Raw genomic sequence first — 20,263 nt, forward strand, 5'->3', positions numbered from 1 at the left:
ATTACAAGATGAAGTGCATTAAGTTTAAAACCGATTTTAAAATCTTTTTACCAAATAAAATATAGAATTAATATATGGTATACCATTAAAATTCAAATAAAATATAGAATTAATATATTTAAAATGTTCCAAGTTGAACCTTCATAAAGATTGATAAGAGTTAGGATAAACATTTTACAATTTATTAAACAAAATCAAAGATAACATATGTGTACCTCCAGTCAGTGGCAGATCCAGAACAAAATTTTACCCGGGGCACTTATAATATATAATTAACAAATATATATTTTTGTTTATGTTAAAATATATATTTTGTATTTTTAAATATATTTTAAGGTTTGATTGTTTGAAGTCCATAAAATGAGCCAAAATTTTTGAAAATATTGTTGATATTGGTTCATGATGATGCTTAATTAGATACATACTTAATTTATTAATTAGAAAATACACAGTTACAAACTTATAATTCATTATAAAATATAAATATGTTTAAGATATTTAAAATTACATATCTTATTAAATCACACAAATTTAAAGTTTTAAAATAATAAAGTTTGGGTTACGGTGGTAAACAAAAGAAGAATAAGCTACGGTGGTAAACAAAAGCCTTCAACAAATATAATGTCAGAATCAATGGCTACTAGAAGTTAAAAATTCAGAGTACTATTCCCGCAAAAAAAATATACTATCAAACAAATTATATTACAAGATGAAGTGCATTAAGTTTAAAACCGATATTAAAATCTTTTTACCAAATAAAATATAGAATTAATATATGGTATACCATTAAAATTCAAATATTTTCAATAGAATTCTACACATAATTCTTATACCGGCGTAAATACGCAGACCTAATCTCAATATTTAAAATAGCTTTAATTATACCATGTACTATTTTTTTCCTAAATAAGCTTAATAATTCTATAAAAAAATAACGACATCGAAAATGATGGTACTAAACAAGCGGAAGCACACAAAAAAAAGCGTGAATTAATTAGAAAACTCATTTGGTCTACTCAAGTTACAAAAGCCCTGTTTTTAGTCTCTATGCTCGGATCTTTCTGTTTTAGTCTTCATCTCAATGATCTTTCTATGCGAATTTGAATGCACGGTTGGGATGAAGGTCGGGCTTGATGCTGGACGGTATTCTGGAACAAGGCGGCCTGACCTGAACCGTACTCCGCAAGCATTGCATAGGGTGTTACGCCCACATGGTCCTTCCCTCCACTGCGGTGTCCTAGTTGTCTCGCAATGAGTGCATTTCCGGACTGTCCCGTCTGAGTTAAATAGTTCTGGACTGGAGACCGACGGGGCCGGACGGCTCTTGTTCTTCTTGCGCTTCTTGGCAGAACTCTCGGAAGAGAGGTAAGTTTCAGATTCTGATTCATCCGAAACGAAATGCTGAGACATCTCTGCTCCAAGTGACTGGAAGAATCTAAGCGTTGTGGGGCGTTTGCGTTTGCTTCTGATGCCTTTCACAAGAAAGGCCAGTCTCTGAATTCTGTTTTGGTTTTGGGACAAGACGGAACCGTTGGTGTTGTTGTCGACAACTGAGACTGGGCTTGAAGACTGAAACAGCTTCGAGACTTTGACATCAGGAGGGGAGTTATCAACAGTAGAAGAGACATCCGAAGAACTCGACTGCTTCTGCAGGCATGAAGTCAATCAAAGTAAATAACTCTAAATCCAGAAACATGTTCATTGCATACAACAAGTAAAGAAAAAGAAGACATGATCTTCATCAATTTCTCTTCTGAATGAAACAAGCATGAGCATGGTTCGACATAGATCAACAGAGTTCAATATCAGATTGACAATGATACTAAGCCTAATCCTTCTTGTGCTACATATACACATACAATCTGATAGAATTAGAAAACAGTTTCTCCTTTGTTCCTCTCAAGAACAAACACAGACACTTAACTAACCAAACTAATTTAAAGTTTTGTTGAAGAGATCAAGAAAACCCAAAAAAACTTTCCCTGCCCCAAAGGCCCTAAACAACCACAGAAACACTCAACGCCCTTACCTATCTAACCACATCCTATACATATACCAGCTGCTGAGTTGACAACTAATCCTATCCATAGAAATTTGACACAAGAAAAGCTAAAGTCAAAGACCTAAGACACTGCACAGTCCTTTTCACATATACCTTCAACGACTTAACATACATACTCTCAGATTACTTTCTCAGGTGCTTTCCTAACTGGGTAAGAACATAGAAAATTGTGTTTCAAACCCACAGAAGCAATACACCAATACTGACACAAAACTATTTTCCTCTAGCAAATGTGCATTGTGATTGTGTGGAATGTGGATAATCTACCGAAGTAACATGTATGTGTGATGTATATAAACAATGACTTTCTTGCATGCACATCTCTTGCCTAAATGATACATAAGAATACATATAGACAAGCGTGATTCTTTGACTTTTACACACACCTAATTCAGTAAAAAGCTATGGAAGCTTATATTCAGTAGAATTGGTGGGTGATATGCATGCTAAACTATTTCCTAATGCAAATGGATATTGTAATCGTGAGAAGCTTATATAAATGAAGTTTCAATCCAAAATGATGCACTTTCCTAATGCAGATAAGAGTGATTCTTTTCAATGCAACAAAAAACCAACTGAAGCTTATATCCAAAAGAATTGACATGTTGCAGTGTACCAAAATTTATTCCTAATGCAAATGTGGGAAGTGATTGCATGAACAAATATATCAAGTTGCATAAATGATGCAAAGTAAACAATCTATCAAGTGAGACGCTTAATTAAATGTGTACAAGCCTAAGAACTCAGTCACTCACCACAATGGTTGCAGGCTTGTGGACTCGCACACGCTGTACCTTGCAATTGAACTCAGAGGACAAACTCGTTAGCACATCCAATGGTGGAGGGCCGAGGTTTTTAAACCCGGTAACCCAATCTTCTTCCTCATCATCATCAGCAGTTTCGATGTCTTCAAGGGGGAACTCATCCATATGCTCAACAAGATTATCAAAGAAATTATCGGCTAGACCCTTGAAGTCCTCTTCAGGTAACCAAGAACCGTTACTCATTTGTCACTCACTGGTCAATAAAAAAAAAAAACCATAGACAAGACAGAGCAAACAACATTAACATAAGTTTAAGCAAAGCCAAGCCAAAGTAACAATGAACCAGCGTATGTATGACTAAAATTCAATTTCCCATTAGCTCACTCAATATGTTGACTCAATAGAGAGAGAAAGCAAATTTTACAGAACAGAAATGGCAAAAAAAGACTAAATTGAGTCAATAAAGATTTCATTTTTAATTTCGTCGTTACATATAAATTGGCTTAGAATTTTAGGCCAACAAAAAAAGATTTCATTTTTAATATTCAATTCAACATTTGAATTCAAACCCATTTCGAGAAATCATGAGAACAGTCTCCGTTTTAACAGTTTTAGGGCACAGAATAACAAAACACGAGACAAGGAAGAATCATAACGAAGAACAAAACATCTTCTTTTTACATTTTGTACTGTCTCATAATCAGAAATAATTGAGAGAAAGAGAGTGAGACAGAGACACACGAACCTTCCGATACAGCAGTTGACTACACAGAACGCATTCCCCAAGCACGAGCAAAGGGTGTGTGGGAGAGGGAGACACTAATTTGTCCAAAATTGGGGATTTAGGGATTACAGAACATGAGATAGAGAGAGAGAGAGAGAGAGAGAGAGAGAGAGGGAGAGAGGTAATGTTGTTAATGTACACGGGATTTCAATTGTGTGTGTCATCTTTGACTTTACCATTCATTTTTTTTTTGTTGTCGTTTGGGAAAAATGAGTTTCCAAAATTTTATATTTTCAAAGATTTACTTCACTTTAAAGAAGATTTTAGATTATTTTGAACAATTTGCAGGAAACTGAGACAAGTTTTAATGGAAGGATTTCTATTCAAAATATTATATTAAGCAATTCATTTAAGAAAAAAAAATAGAATTTATAAGATTTAAGAGGAAAAAATTACAGCTATTATTATCAAAACTTATCTTAACAAATTGAGATTCTGCAACAATGATATAGGTTCAAGAATATTTAACTTACTCATATTTTATCACAATCTGTATAAAGTGATGATAGAACAAAATATCTAAGAAACATAGTAAAATACAATAGAAATACAGTGAACTTCTAACTAATTGATACTTAACTTTATTTTCATTCTTTTTATTGTTGATGGGTAAATGGTATTTTATTATTCAAAAATATATTAATTACATAATAAATTAGTACTCTTTAATTTTTTAAAAATGACCTTGAAATATGAGATTTTTTTGGTAGGAGTTTTTTTTTTTTTTTTTTAAATGAGTTCAGATTATCTGACTAAAATGATATTAAATATTTTTAATGCTATTAATTTTACGGAATAGATGTTCAACAAGCGATGGTACTAATATTTGTTTCGAGTTTCGACACTAAAAATAATTTGTGCAGGTAATTTAGTAGTATATTTTTTTTTTAGTAAAATCATTTGTTAAGATGATTTTCATAAATTTTAGGTTATTTGATTAATGAACTTAGAATTCCTAGTAAAACAAATTTCATTAGCATACTAACTATGTAAGTGAAAATGATGTTAAAAATTAGTAGAAACTGTAGTTATTACTTTTACTCTTAATATGGTTTACATAAAATTAGGTTGAATTTAAGGTTCAAGGTTGGATTTATAATTCATGGTTTACAATTTTGTTGTTAGAGCTAAAAGCATCTCCAACCCTACTCTATTTTTCCCTCTAAATTCTATTATAGGATATACTCTTTTCCAAAATAAAAGAAATGATAGGACTATTCTATAGGAGTAACTCTATCTTTTATACTAATACTAAGACCTCTGTTTAAAGTGATACATTGAGTAGAAACATTATTAAACTTTAAAGTGAAAATAGAAAAATACATATCTAGGCTACGACATCTCCAGTCGGACCAACCCTACTCTATTATTTTTTCTAAACTCTATTGGGTCTGATTGATGACCACATTTAAACGAGGTGGTTAGAAAATTTTGAGCGATTGAAAAGAAGGCAGTTAAAAAGAAAACGATTAAAGATAGCGGATAGAAAAGATGGTGGCTTGATTGGTATCCCTAATTAAGGTCGTTTGCAAACGAACCGCCCATATGATCACCAATCAACATATCGTTTGGAGATAATGGTTGGACATCTTGGTTGGAAAAGGTGGCGAAACCTTTTTTTTGGTGGTTGCAAACACCGACTCAACGTTTGGTGAGGTTTAAAAGTTACAAAGCTTTTATTTTGGTACTTTGTTTTTTGTTTTTGGCGTTGGATTCTTTTTATCTGACAAAGTAAAGAAAAACAGTGAATATAATATGATTTTACTCGTACTTTTCAGGATTTTTTAAACCTTTTTATTTAATAAAAAATAGTATTGAGAAGAAACATCAACGGAAAATTTCTCTATTTATCTTATATATGTGTGCTTCTTACAAATTGTTGATATGTTATGGGCTGATCAGAGATAAATATGTAAATTTTCAACGCTATGATAAAAGTAGTATTTTGCATTATAAAAATTCTCATTCAATTATATTAATATTTCTTATTATGTATTAGATAATGATTTCTATTTTTTTAAATTTTTTAAGAATTTATAGTATAAATTACATTTTCATAATTTATTGCAAAATTTTAAAATAATTTATGATATTTTAATATTATAATCTATTATCATGAAAAAACTAATTATGTAGCATTTTAACTTTTTTTTATCTAACTATTTTTATATTTTATATTATGAATTAAATAATACTATATTACTCTAATTTTTTATTTTCAACCAAACTAATTTAATATTTTACTAATTATTATAATTTATACTATTTAACCGCTACAATGTTACCAATCAAACTAAATACTCAACCGCTCTCTTAAACCACACCATCTTTTCCCTCTACTATCTTTAAACTCTGTCTTTTTAACCGCCTTCTCTAAAAGACTAAAACCGCTCATAATTTTCTAACCGCCTCGTTGAAACATGGTTACCAATCAGAGCCGGTATCGTAGAAGAGAGAAGTTGAGTATTTTGCTTGATTGGTAGCATTATATCGGTTGAATAGTAAATATTATATTAAATTATAAAAAAGTAAATTAATTTAATTAAATAATAAAATATGGAAGTGAATCTGTCATTAAATTGAATTTGTGTAATTATTTCTAAAGTCAAAATTATTAACAAAACATAAAAGCTTATCGTGCCAATTTGAAAATCCACTTAAATTTAACTTCTTCGCATGCGTTATTACATAAACATTAATATTTTCCTCTTTTTTTAAGTCATCATTATAAACAAATATTTAATGCAAAAAGAAATTTAATCTTTTTCCTTTGTAACCGAAATTGCCAAAAGCCCATGTTTTTTGGTGGTTGGTTTTCACCTTCACAGCCACTCAAAAATCAGTTCCAACCACTTACTCTTTCAATTGATTCTAACCGCTAATCTTAAACACCATCTCCAATCGGCATGGTGATTGGTAGCCATTTGAACATTTTGTTATAAAAAAAAAAAGCATTTGAATGCTTCCAATCAAAGCCATTATAAAATAAAATATTCTTCAACCCCGCTTTATATCTTACAGAACTTTAGTAGCATTTTTTTTTTTTTTGTGTGCACCCAAATACTTTATATTGCTCATCAAATGTTATGGCCATATACAAACTAAGACAATGGTTAGCGAGAAAGAAAAATACTTCATATATCCAAATTTAATCACAACAATTTCAGGTTTGTCTTATGGTTTTAAGTTTAAACTTCGAATAGTTCCGATGTATTCTGTGAAGCATTGTTGTGTCATGTGTGTGGTGGTGTAGTATAGATGACACTGCATAGTTAAATAATATGGTTGCTTCTCGAATATAGGTTACCAAAACAAAAATGGCATTAAACATCACTCTTATCCGAGAGGCTCTGGCAATAGACCCGTAATCCCCTCACGCCAGCGACCGACCAAAGGGTTAATAAGTCCTCTTTTTTTGTGAGGAGATACGAACCCGAGCCTAAGGTGCATTACCCTACTCTGATTAAAAATAGATGTCAGCCAAACAACAAGTAAGACCCTAAATTTCAACAAAAACCCTAAACTTTCCGCATCAGATTATTAAAAAAAAAAAAGAAGACAAACACTAAACCCTAGTTGTTAAGAACATTAGTCTTCCAAGAGAAGAGAGTTAACCAATTCTACGGATCCTCACAATTTTGTTTTTATCATAGACCAAAGTTACAAAGCCCTGTTTTAGTCTCCTATGCTCAGGAAGTCACGGTACGGATCTTTCAGGTATCAAGCTGGCCTTCACCTTTCCTTCTCATCTCTACGATCTTTCTGTGCATATTTGAATGTACAGTTGGGATGAAGGTCGGGCTTGATGCTGGACGGTATTCTGGAAAAAGACGGCCTGATCTGAACCGTACTCCGCAAGCATTGCAGAGGGTTTTAGGTCCACGGGGTCCTTCCCTCCACTGCGGGGTCCTGGTTGTCTCGCAATGAGTGCATTTCGGGGCAGGAGTCTTCTGTTTCTTGCGTTTCTTCTTGGCAGAATTCTCAGAGGAGAGGTAAGTTTCAGATTCTGATTCATCCGGAACCAACTGCTGAGACATCTCTGCTCCAAGTCTCTGAATTCTGTTTTGGTTATGGGACAAGGCGGAACCATTGGTGTTCTCGATAACTGAGACTGGGCTTGAAGACTTAATTAGCTTCAAGACTTTGACATCAGGAGGGGAGCTATCAACAGTAGGCGAGACATCTGAAGAACTCGCCTGCTTCTGCACGCATGAAGTCAGTCATCTAAACTCACTAACATATTCAAATGCATACAAAAAGTAAAGAAAAATAACAAATGATCTTCATCAGTTTCTCTCCTTACAAAACAGGATTTGACATGCTGCCAATTATGGTTTGTCTCCCTCAAGTTAAGTGAGAAGCAAAGAAGATTTCTTCAGAATGAACAGAGCCATAAGAACAGTATACGCACTGATAGATTTAGAAAACAGTTCACTCCTTTTTCCTCTCAGGACCAAACACAGACACTACACTAACCAAAGTAACTTTGTGTCTTACTAAAGAGAACCCTCAAGCCACACAGACACTCAACGCCCATACCTATCTAGCCATATACTATATACATATATAGATAGCAACTATTCCCATCCATGGACTTTTGACACATGAAAAACTTAAGTGAAAAACCTAAGATACTGCACACTCTTTTCTCATATTCCTTCAAAGACTTACACTCTCGACTGCACCATACTGAGGATTACTTTCTAGTTGCTTTCTTAAATGGGTAAGAAAATAGCAATTGTGTTTCAAACTCACAGATGCATTAGCTAATACTACCGAACTAACATGTATGTGTGACGTAAATAAATAAAGTTTCAATTCAAAATGATGCACTTTCCTAATGTAGATAAGAGTGATTTTTTTTTGAAATTCCAAACGATGCAATAAAAGCACACTAAAGTTTAAATCCGAAACAATTGACATGTTGTTGCAAGTGTACCAAAATCTCTTCCTAATGCAAATTGCAAATGTGGAATGCGATTGCATGAACAATATATATCAAGTTGCATATCACGCAATAAGAAGCTATGGAAGCTTATGTTACAACTTTCCTTAATCAAAGATTTGCATGTTGTTAAATGTGGCATAGTGAAAGAAGTTATATGCAATAAATGTGGTCACAAGGCTAAATCTATAGGAAAATGCAAATTGGATTTATGGTGTGCGGGCTTTTAGACTCGCACACGCTGTACCTTGCAAGTGAACTGAGTGTACAAACTTGTTAGCACATCCAATGGTAGAGGAGACCCGAGGTTTTGAAACCCAGCAACCCGATCTTCCTCATCATCATCAGCGGTTTCGATGTTTTCAAGGGGAAAATCATCCATATCATCAACAAGAGTATCGAAGAAATTATCCTCTAGAACCTTCAAGTCCTCTTCAGGTAACCAAGAACCGTTACTCATTTCTCTCACTCACTGCCCAAAAAAAACAAGTAACAACATAAAAGTTCAATTTACATGTAGCTCACTGACTCAATATGTTGACTCAATAGAGAGTAACAATAAAGCAAAAAGTTTCAGAACAGTAATGGCAAAAAAAAAAAGACGAAATTTGAGACAAAGAGATTTCATTTTTATTTTCCTCTTTACTATTAAGAAAAAAATCACAACTTTTTAAATTTCAGGCAAAAAAAGATTTCATTTTTAATAATCAATTCGTCATTTGAATTCAAACCCATTTCGAGAAATCATAAGAACAGTCTCCGTTTAACAATTATAGGGCACACAAACCAAGAACAAATCATATTTTTTTACATTTGTACTGTCTCATAATCCAAAAAACACAACAGAGATGATTGAGAAAATGGAAGAGAAAGAGAGTGAGACAGAGACTCACGAACCTTCCAATACAGCTGCTGACTACACAGAACGCATTCCCCAAGCACAAGCAAGGGTGTGTGAGAGAGAGAGAGAGAGAGAGAGATAGGGAGACTAATTTGTCCCAATTTGGGGATTTAGGGATTACAGAACATGAGAGAGATAGAGACAAGTTTTAATTTGTACAATATCAGGAAATTGAGACAAGTTTTAATGGAAGGATTTCTTTTCAAAAGATTATATTAAGCAATTCATTTAAGATAAATATATATATATATATATACACATTTTTTAGAGGAAAAAAATACAGCTATTATTTATTATTATCAAAACTTATCTTAACTTGAGATTTTGCACCAATGATTCAAGAATATTTTAACCTAATCATATTTTATTACAACCTGTATAAGTGATAATAAAAAATATATCTAATAAACTTAGTAGTTTTATTGTCTTTTCTTTCTGAAAAGTACAAAACACAGTAAACTTTTGATTAATTGTTACTTAAAAATAAAACTTTCTTTTTCATTCCTTTTCTAGTTGTTGGGATAATGGTATTTTATTATTATATTAATTAAATAATAAATTAGTGTTTTTTTAATTGTAGAAAATTATCTGCAAATTCACGCTAGTATGAAATTTTGTGGTAGGAGTTAAAAAAAATACTCCGTCCGTTTCATAATATAGAATGTTTTAGAGGTTTTTCTCTGTTTTATAATATAAGATGTTTTCAACTTTTTTAATAACTTTTATATTACTTTCCTATTTTTTTATTATTTCTTTTATGCATTCTTGTTTATGATTGGTTGAATTTTTTGAAAGTGGTTATTTCTTAATCTGCGTGCTTTCACTCCAAATATCTTATATTTTGAAACGAGGGAGTATTAGATTATTTGACTAAGCTGATATTAATGTTTTTGATGTTACTAATTTAACCGGTTTTTCTACTATCATAAATGTTTAACGAGTGATGGTCCTAATATTTGTTACGGCACAAAAAAACTGTGTAAGAAATTTAGTAAAATTCATTAGTTAAGACGACTTTCATAAATTTAAGGTTAATTTTGATTAATGAACTTTATATCCTCGTAAAACAGATTTCATTAGCATACTAAGTGAGTGAAAATGATGTTAAAAATTTTAGAATCAGCTGTAGTTAAAATTTAAAAGCAACTGTAGTTAGTATTTTTACTCTTAATATGGTTTACAGTTTGTAAAAGTAGGTTGAATTAAAGGTTTAAGGTTGGGTTTATGATTTCATGGTTTATAATTTTGTTGTGGAAGTAAAGACATTTCCAATCTCCATCTATTGTTTCCCTTTAAATTCTTTTATAAAATAAAATCTTCTCCAAAATAGAAGAAATGCTAGGATTATCCTATAGAAGTAATATGGTTGCTTCTTGAAAACAAAAATGGCATTACACCACTCTTATCCGAGAGGCTCTGGCAATAGACCCGGGATCAAAGCAGGTTAATAAGTCCTCTTTTAGTGAGGAGATAAGAACCCGAGCCGAAGGTGCACTACACTACTCAGATAAAAAAATAGATGTCAGCCAAACATTCTTTCAAACGTAACCAAATAATCAAACAACAACTAAGACCCTAAATTTAAACAAAAACCCTAAACTCTCCGCATCAGATAAAATTAAAAAAAAAAGACAAACCCTAAACCCTAGTTTTTAAGAACATCAGTCTTCCAAGAGAAGAGAGTTGACCAATTCTACAAATCCTCACAATTTTGTCCTTTTATCATAGACCAAACTCATTTGGTCTGCTGAAGTTACAAAGCCCTGTTTTAGTCTCTTAATGCTCAGGAAGTCACGGTACGGATCTTTCTGGTATCAGGCTGGCCTTCATCTTTCCTTCTCATCTCTATGATCTTTCTGTGCGAATTTGAATGCACGGTTGGGACGAAGGTCGGGCTTGATGCTGGACGGTATTCTGGAACAAGACGGCCTGATCTGAACCGTACTCCGCAAGCATTACAGAGGGTTTTACGCCCACAGGGTCCTTCCCTCCACTGCGGGGTCCTAGTTGTCTCGCAATGAGTGCACTTCCGGACTGTCCCATCTGGGTTAAATAGTTCTGGACTGTGACAGACCGACTGGGGAGGACTCCTATATTTCTTGCGTTTCTTCTTGGCAGAATTCTCAGATTCTGATTCCTCCGGAACAAACATCTGAGACATCTCTGCTCCAAGTGACTGGAAGAATCTCAGCGTTGTGGGGCGTTTGCGCTTGCTTCTGATGCCTTTCACAAGGAAGGCCAATCTCTGAATTCTGTTTTGGTTTTGGGACAAGGCGGAACCATTGCTGTTCTCGAGAACTGAGACTGGACTTGTAGACTGAAATAACTTCGAGACTTTGACATCAGGAGGGAAGTTATCAACAGTAGAAGAGACATCCGAAGAACTCGACTGCTTCTGCACGCATGAAGTCAATCAAAGTAAATTAAATCTAAATTCAGAAACAATTTCAATGCATACAAAAAGTAAAGAAAAAGAACAAAGAGTAATCATGGTAAAATCGAAGACATGACCTTCATCAGTTTCTCTCCTTACAAAACAGGATCTGATATGCTGGAATTATGGTTTGCCTCCCTCAAGTTAAGTGAGAACCAAAGAAAAGTATACAAACAAAACACGAGCATGATTTCATCCAGATCAACTGCTTTCCATATCAAATTGATAATGATGCTATGCCTAATCCTTCTTGTGCTATATGTACATAAACACTGATAGATTTAGAAAACAGTGTCTCCTTTGTTCCTCTCAAGAACAAACAGTAGACACTTAACTAACCAAAGTAACTTTGTGTTTGTTGAAGAGATCAAGAGAAACCCAAAACTTTCCCTGCCACAGAAACACTCAACGCCCATACCTATTTAGCCATGTTCTATATATATAGCTGGCAAATATTCCTATCCATGGGCATTTGACACATGAAAAAGCTTAAGTGATAGACCTAAGACACCCCACAGTATTTTTCTCATATACATTCATAGACTTAACATATACACTCTCGGGTGCAGCATAATGAGGATTATTTTCTAGGTGCTCTCCTAAATGGGTAAGAAAATAGCAATTGTGTTTCAAACTCACAGAAGCATTAGCTAATAATGACACAAAACTAACTATTTTCCTCTTGCAAATGTGCATTGTGATTGTGTGGATAATCTACCGAAGTAACATGTATGTGTGATGTCTATAAACAATAATTTTTTGACTTTTACACATCTCTAGCCTAAATGATGCATAAACGATACATAAGAATTCGTATAGTCAAGCGTGATTCTTTGACTTTTACACACACATAATTCAGTAAAAAGCTATGAAAGCTTATCTTCAATAGAATGGGAGATATACATGCAAAACTATTTCCTAATGAAAATGGATATTGTAATCGTGTGAAGCTTAAATAAATGAAGTTTCAATTCAAAATGATGCACTTTACTAATGTAGATAAGAGTGACAAATTAGCTACCAATGCAATAATAACCAACTGAAGCTTAAATCCAAAAGAATTGACATGTTTTGGTGTACAAAAATTATTTCCGAATGCAAATGTGGGATGTGATTGCGTGAACAATATAACAAGTTGCACAAACGATGCAAAGTGAATCCCCTTTTCCTCGTATTTTCTAACGTTATTGTGTGCTGTGATCGTGTAAAAATCTTTCAAGTAATATGCATGAGCGATGTAGATTAGTGTGATCAATATTTACGTGCTTTTCTAACCTTAAGCAATAAAAAGCTATCAAACTTTGAATACGAAAGTACCATATGTTACAACTTTCCTAAATCAAAGATTTGCACAGTGAAAGAAGTTATATGCAATAAATTTGGTCAGAAGGCTAAATCTATAATAGATCATGCAAATAGGTGTTATAGTCTTAATTAAATGTGTACAAGACTAAGAACTACTCAGTACTCACCACAATGGTTGCAGGCTTGTGGACTCGCACACGCTGCACCTTGCAATTGAACTCAGAGGACAAACTCGTTAGCACATCCAATGGTGGAGGGCCGAGGTTTTTAAACCCGGTAACCCAATCTTCCTCATCATCATCAGCGGTTTCAATGTCTTCAAGGGGAATATCATCCATATGCTCAACAAAATTATCAAAGAAATTATCCTCTAGACCCTTGAAGTCCTCTTCAGGTAACCAAGAACCGTTATTCATTTGTCACTCACTGCTCACAAAAACTATAGACAAGACAGAGTAAACAACATAAACATAAGTGTAAGAAAGCCAAGCCAAGCCAAGTAACAATGAACCAGCGTATGTATGACTAAACTTCAATTTCCCATTAGCTCACTCAATATGTTGACTCAATAAAAGCAAAATTCCAGAACAGATATGGCAAAAGACTAATTTTGAGTCAAAAAGATTTCATTTTTAATTTCCTCTTTACTAAAAAATCATAACTTTCCAAATTTGAGTCAAAAAAGATTTCATTTTGAATATTCAATTCAACATTTGAATTCAAACCCATTTCGAGAAATCATGAGAACAGTCTCCGTTTTAACAGTTTTAGGGCACAAAACCAAACACGAGACAAAGAACAAATCGTCCATATCCTTATACATTTGTACTGTCTCATAATCCAAAAAAATAAAAACACAACAGAGATAATTGAGAAAATGGACGAGAAAGAGAGTGAGACAGAGAGAGACACACGAACCTTCCGATACAGCAGCTGACTACACAGAACGCATTCCCCAAGCACGAGCAAAGGGTGTGTGGGAGAGGGAGAGAGAGAGAGAGAGACTAATTTGTCCCAATTGGGGATTTAGGGATTACAGAACATGAGAGAGATAGAAAGAGAGAGAGAATGTGTTGTAGATTTATTTCTTTTTCTTTTGAAAGAAAACAGTAATTTTTTTAATTAATTAATATCTAAAAGATAGAACTTTAATTTCATTATTTTTTTAATGGAATACTGAGAAAATACTCTTTTTATTATACTTTTTTTAAAAAATGCTAATTTTATCTATCTATTTTCAATTTGAAAATTTATAAAATTTTATAAGGATTAGAAAGTACTTTTAGATGGTAACTAATATTCAGAGACTCAACCCAAATATTTATTTATAAAATTTTAAAAGGTTTTTAAAAAGGTACTTATAGTCTATATATAAATTTTTACACACATATAAAGCTAATTTGTTTATATTTTTATAAGTTAGCACAGATATTTGGATACATACAGTATATAATTTTTAGTGACACTTTTAATAAAGTTTTAATGAGGAATTTTTTTGAATTGTGGTTTTGAAAAAGAGGTATTTAAAAATTTCCCATTTTTTTTATTGTTGTTGGGATCATGGTACTTTTATTTAAATATGTATTTATTATATGATAAATTATTGTTGTCTAGAGAAAAATTTACCTTATAATTCATTATAATATGAAATTATCGTAAAAGTTTAAAAGAATTACGAGTTGATACTATATGATCAAGGTAATATTAATGGTTTAGATGCTATTATTTTTTTGGTCTTTCTTGGATAAATTCAACAAATTATGGTAAAAGTATTTTCTTCGACACTAATTTTTTTTATCTAGAGAGATGTAATATAAATGAATTCGGATAGATGACTTTCTTAATTTTTAAGGTTTCTATTAATGAACTTAAGTATTCCCAACAAAACAGATTTCATTAGCATACTAATTATGTGAGTGAAAATGATGTTCAAAAATTAGATCAGTAGTTATTAATTTTAGTCTTAATATGATTTATAGTTTGTAATGTTAGGTTAAATTTAATGTTTGTGGTTGGGTTTATCACTTACAATTCATGGTTTACAGTTTTGTTGTTAGACTTAAGTCATGATGTTTTGCAGGGTTTTTGATTTTTGATTTTTGGTGTTGATTTTTAAATTTTGCAAAATCTTGAATAATATTTTTAGCTTTTGGTTTTTTTATATATAATGAAGCAGATAGAAATAAACATAAATTTATTGCGGAAAACATAGGTTTGATAAATGAGTCAACGTTTGCATATAAATAAAATAAAAAATTTCGTAAGTAATGCCAACAGAATTATGCAAAAATAAATAAACATAGGTTTATTTCATATAAAAAAATAGGGTTTTATATTTGGATAAATTGGTAAATGTTGAAAATAGTATATTTGAAAAAAGCAAAAGAAAAATTTAGAAAAATATCACGCAAATTTTGTTAGAAAATTTGGCTGGTTACCATATTTTCTAGGTATTTTTATTAAAATCATAGTTGTGTATTTAACTGGTTTTTACAAAATCAAAATAATAGCCATTCTTGGAAAACAAACCATCAGATTTTGATAAATGAATCAATTTTTGCATATAAATATAAAAAAAAATTCATAAGTAATGCCAAAAGAATGATGCAAAAACAAACAAACATAGGTTTATTGCATATAAAAAAAATAGGGTTTTATTTTTGGATAATTTGGTAAGTGTTGAAAATAGTATATTTGAAAAAAGTCAAAAGAAAAATTTAGAATAATATCACGCTAATTTTGTCAGAAAAATTGGCTGGTTACCAAATTTTTTAGGTATTTTTTATTAAACTCATAAATGTGTAATTAACTGGTTTTTACAAAATAAAAAACAGTAGTCATTCTTGAAAAACAAACCATCAGATTCCGTTTATATTTTTTGCAACTTCTGAAAACCTATACATATGATCTGAGTAATATATGTCGATAACAGGTTAACAACAAGTCAACAACACACTACAAATAAAATAAATTGTTTTTTTTTGAACTAACAAATAAAATAAATTGTATCAATTCGAAGTTATCAATATAACAGAGAAAGCTATGATTGCGTAGAGTAGTTAGGTAGGAACCAAAATATCAAACTCATGAACGGCCCACATGTCAAATCAGATAACATGCTCTTAGATCCGATCTGATTCAATTATTGTTTTCTTCTTACTTAGTATTATCATTCTGTTGCTAATATTTTCCTCTTTTCTTTTTGTGTGTGTGTGTGTGTTCAAAGTTGTTGATATTTTCATATTCGTCAAATTAAAGATGAAATGGAGAGATCACCGACGATTACGAGAGGAGAGTGTACAAAAACTTAATGATAATGGAGTTTCCTCATGGGAAAGTGGGTCTCCTCCGGCCTACCTTTCACATGATGGGTTCTATTAAATTTCAAGATATAGTGTTATCACTGTGAGTCTTTGACAAAGAGTTAACAACACCACCAATATAATGTACATGAGAAAAAGTAAAATTGTATGAGAAAAAAAAAGTTTTAGATACTTGAAAAGCTTGAAGTCTTTTGTCATCCATGTTAGTTTAATTTATTCTATTTTAAAATGTATTATATTTAAGAGAATTTATGAAGTTCCTTATTATATATGACGATATGAAGTATATAATAACTCGGTTTGGTTCTCAAATAATTCGAGTTTTGAGTTTTAAAACCAAAAATAACCAAATATTAAATCTTTTCATTGTAATTCAGTTAAAAATCGGATAAATTTAATATATTTGGTTAGTACAATTTAGTTTGATTACTTTATTCATCAATTTAATCATGTTAACTAATGAAAAGAACACAACTGCAGAAACCCTAAATTATCAAATTATAACTCTAGAGCTGGTTTAACCTTAGTTAACAAGATGCTATGCTTTCCTCGCACAGGAATTGTTTTTGGACCGTTGGCACCATGGATCTTATGGTCCCTATGGACAACGCGAAACCGCTTGCTCTTCAATAGAAAACACACCTCAGTAACCGATGTATTAACCATGGCCATTTTACGAGGGCGAGAATGGCAAGAGGCACAATACATAGTGGTGAAAGAACCTATCAAACCCCAAATTGCCCACCAGAATCAAAACCGCCGAATGGCCACCCAGGCTTACTCAGATGGAGCTTGGAGTTTAAACGGAAACGCAGGGTTCAGCTGGGCTTTCAGGGACCAAAACAATAACCCAATTTTGGAAGGAGCATCGTCTTCTTCGCAGGTGTCCTCACCGTTGATGGCCGAAGCTCTAGCAACTCTGACAACAGTGAGAGTTGCGATTGAATCGGGTTTCACCAACACTATCTTTGCTTTAGACTCGTTAAATCTTGTCAAAGCTCTCAACCGGGAGATCCAATCCAAGGAACTCCATGGGATTCTACATGATATCCTATCACTATCCTCTCAATTTCTCTCTGTTTCTTTCAATTTCGTACCTAGAAACCTTAATCAACGAGCTGATGCTTTTGCAAAAGGGGCTTTATCTGTAATGAATCCTAATTAGAAATGAAAGATCGCATGTTTGACCAAAAAATAAAAAATAATAAAAAAATAACTAATGAAAAGTGCTTGGCCAAAATGGGTAACATGGCGGAAATTTGGTTATGAGCAAGAAAAAAATTTGAGTGTGATACGCATATAACTCTAGATAAAGGAGAAGACAACGTTGTTGTTAGAGAAGATAGTGAAGACAATGAAGCAGCTCAACGATATGAAACTGGTTAAGACGATGGTGGCTCGATGGTGACGACGAATGTTCATATTTTTGGATTAACCGTACCGTTCCGATGAACTAAACCGATGCGAAGGGACAAGGGCGGCGTACGTTACGGTTAACCGGGGTATTTACTAGTTAGGACGGGTAAACTTTTTTAGATTAATGTTATTTTACAAGAGTTTTTAAATATACCTCCGTTAAAATATTTTTTATTGCCTTCATTACTCTATTTTCTTCTTAGATACATGTTTTTGTGTTGTGTATAATATTAAAATATCATACAAATATAATACAAAAACTTAATTTTGTTTTATATTTCCTTTGTTAACAAGCGCATATCCTACTTAAAATTTTATTACTTATGTTAACTTGACAAAATTAATCAATTTTTTTACTAACATAATTTTTTTAAAAACTTTTAAAAATTATTTAATATTATTGCCCCTGATAATTTTTTTTAAACGGTACGATTAATCGGTTCTACATTACTAAGCAACAAATTAGTATAAGCTTGATTGTCGCCACAAATTTGAAACATGACATTTGTATAATTGTATTACTATGAAAAAATATTTGAAATTTTAATGAATTTAGATATATATATATATATATATATATATATATATTTTAAAAGGAGCCGATGTACGGGTTTAAAGTTTTGTAAATAAAATAAAATTTAATAAAAATGTATTAAAATTTACCGTACATTATATATATATATATATAGATTGTGCTATTAATCTATTATACACTGATTATCTCCATATACAAATCTTTTATGTATGTTACCATTAAAAGTATATTTTTGACACCTAGGTATACTATATATTACAAATATATTATTTACTACCACCTAGAAAATGTCTATATGAATAAATTAAGCCAACTATTATATGTTTTTTTACTTTCACTTTTACATAGTTTCTTTAATCACTAAAATTGTTGGCTCAAAAAACATTTTGAATAAGAAATAAATTACATCACAATAGTGTATGACTAACCATGGAGAGAACCTCAGTTCTGCCCTCCTCCCTTATGGAGAGAATCTTGCGTCCAACTTCCTCCACCATAGAGAGAACTTTCGCTTCGCCTTCCTTGGAAAAATAACGGGCCTGTTCGTTTACATAGTCGCGGCGACCACTTTCGGCGACTGAAAAATTAACGTGCCGGAAAACCCAGACATGAGTCTCTGTTTCTGCTAAAAAGAGTCACCGCTTATATGAAAAAGAGTCGCAGCGATCGTTTTGCCTGTCGCCGTTTTTTCTGGCGACACATGAACACACCATCAACCTCCGTAAAAATAATCGCAGCCACAGTTTTTTCATTTATCATCATTTATTTGGCCACATCGACGTTTAAATATCGATCGCTGGAAGGAGTCGCAGCGACACCATAACAAACAGGGCCAACCTTGTGTCCAACCTCCCTATCTTCCTCCCTTGGGGAAATAACCTTGCCTCCAAACTCCTCCACCATAGAGAGAACCTCTGCTCTACCCTTCTCCTGTATGGAGAAAACATGTTCACGTCTTTTACCTATCTCAAAGTGGCTTGCTCCAGCAACCAATGAAACTAAATACCATTTTCCAACGTCACAAAATCTTTTGATAGTAACTAATGTTAAATTTTCCAATGTATTCATGGAAGTTTTGCTGACACACAATGATGTAGTCTCTATCTCCAAGCTCCTATGGACCTATCAACAACGATTTATGTTTTTCCAATCTATCTATGTTTTTTGTAGGCTCGTGTTTGATTAGCCTATTTTATCCAACCTAATACCATTAGGCTGATGACCTTCTCCTCTTTATCTCCTTTTGAGATTGACGAATGGTAACAATTATGTTTGCATAAAAAAAGGTCTATGACCAACTAATGAAAGTTGAGAAATTAGAAGAAAATTAATTTGACATAATTTATGAAATAGTAGAAAATTATAAGCACGGTAATATATGAATATCAAATAATTCAAAAATGAATATATAAATTAAATAAAACAATCTAAAACTACTACAATAAATTTTAAAATACAATATTAGAAAAAGAAGATGCATATATTAATCTTCCAGTTTTTTTTGGGTCAACATATTAATCTTACATATTCCAAACTGAAAAAGTAGAAAGTAGGAGTATATTTTGGTTAAAAAAATTAGGAAAAATTGTCTTTCCATTAATTTCCATTAAAAAAGTTTGACCAATAGAACAAAGTTGAAAGAAATATTTTTGAATAAATTATTTTGTTAGATGAATAATATGATCTATGTTTATATAGAAAAGAGTATTTATATTTTTTAGAATTAATAATTTTCTGTATATTTTCCTTAATCCTTTTTCAATTTTATGAGAAAATTTATTCCAATGAGCTCAT

General features: G+C 32.1%; 3 protein-coding genes across 3 annotated transcripts; all 3 read right to left on the minus strand.

The window, feature by feature from the left end:
* LOC104750064 (putative GATA transcription factor 13) lies at positions 858–3,757 on the minus strand. Its single transcript, XM_010471796.2, has 3 exons — positions 3,572–3,757; positions 2,818–3,079; positions 858–1,647 (listed from the first exon to the last, which is right to left on the minus strand). The coding sequence occupies exons 2-3, from the start codon at positions 3,067–3,069 to the stop codon at positions 1,039–1,041; spliced, it is 861 nt and encodes a 286-aa protein (XP_010470098.1). The 5' UTR covers positions 3,070–3,079; positions 3,572–3,757; the 3' UTR covers positions 858–1,038.
* On the minus strand, positions 6,929–9,659 carry LOC104750065 (putative GATA transcription factor 13). Its single transcript, XM_010471797.2, has 3 exons — positions 9,453–9,659; positions 8,803–9,027; positions 6,929–7,812 (listed from the first exon to the last, which is right to left on the minus strand). The coding sequence occupies exons 2-3, from the start codon at positions 9,013–9,015 to the stop codon at positions 7,324–7,326; spliced, it is 702 nt and encodes a 233-aa protein (XP_010470099.1). The 5' UTR covers positions 9,016–9,027; positions 9,453–9,659; the 3' UTR covers positions 6,929–7,323.
* Positions 10,960–14,265, minus strand: LOC104750066 (putative GATA transcription factor 13). The gene is made up of 3 exons (XM_010471798.2): positions 14,114–14,265; positions 13,363–13,634; positions 10,960–11,851 (listed from the first exon to the last, which is right to left on the minus strand). Exons 2-3 carry the CDS (start codon positions 13,609–13,611, stop codon positions 11,240–11,242), a joined length of 861 nt encoding a protein of 286 aa, XP_010470100.1. The 5' UTR covers positions 13,612–13,634; positions 14,114–14,265; the 3' UTR covers positions 10,960–11,239.

This window comes from Camelina sativa, chromosome 16 (genome assembly GCF_000633955.1).
Source record: "Camelina sativa cultivar DH55 chromosome 16, Cs, whole genome shotgun sequence".
NCBI classification, from domain to species: Eukaryota; Viridiplantae; Streptophyta; class Magnoliopsida; order Brassicales; family Brassicaceae; genus Camelina; species Camelina sativa.

Excerpts from the sequence above, each read along its gene's own strand:
- LOC104750066 (XM_010471798.2), bottom strand. The coding sequence starts at position 13,611 with ATGAATAACGGTTCTTGGTTACCTGAAGAGGACTTCAAGGGTCTAGAG. Across the intron at positions 11,852-13,362 it reads ACAAGCCTGCAACCATTGTG|AAGCAGTCGAGTTCTTCGGA; the intron begins GTGAGTACTGAG and ends TCATGCGTGCAG.
- LOC104750064 (XM_010471796.2), bottom strand. The coding sequence starts at position 3,069 with ATGAGTAACGGTTCTTGGTTACCTGAAGAGGACTTCAAGGGTCTAGCC. Across the intron at positions 1,648-2,817 it reads ACAAGCCTGCAACCATTGTG|AAGCAGTCGAGTTCTTCGGA; the intron begins GTGAGTGACTGA and ends TCATGCCTGCAG.
- LOC104750065 (XM_010471797.2), bottom strand. The coding sequence starts at position 9,015 with ATGAGTAACGGTTCTTGGTTACCTGAAGAGGACTTGAAGGTTCTAGAG. Across the intron at positions 7,813-8,802 it reads ACACTCAGTTCACTTGCAAG|AAGCAGGCGAGTTCTTCAGA; the intron begins GTACAGCGTGTG and ends TCATGCGTGCAG.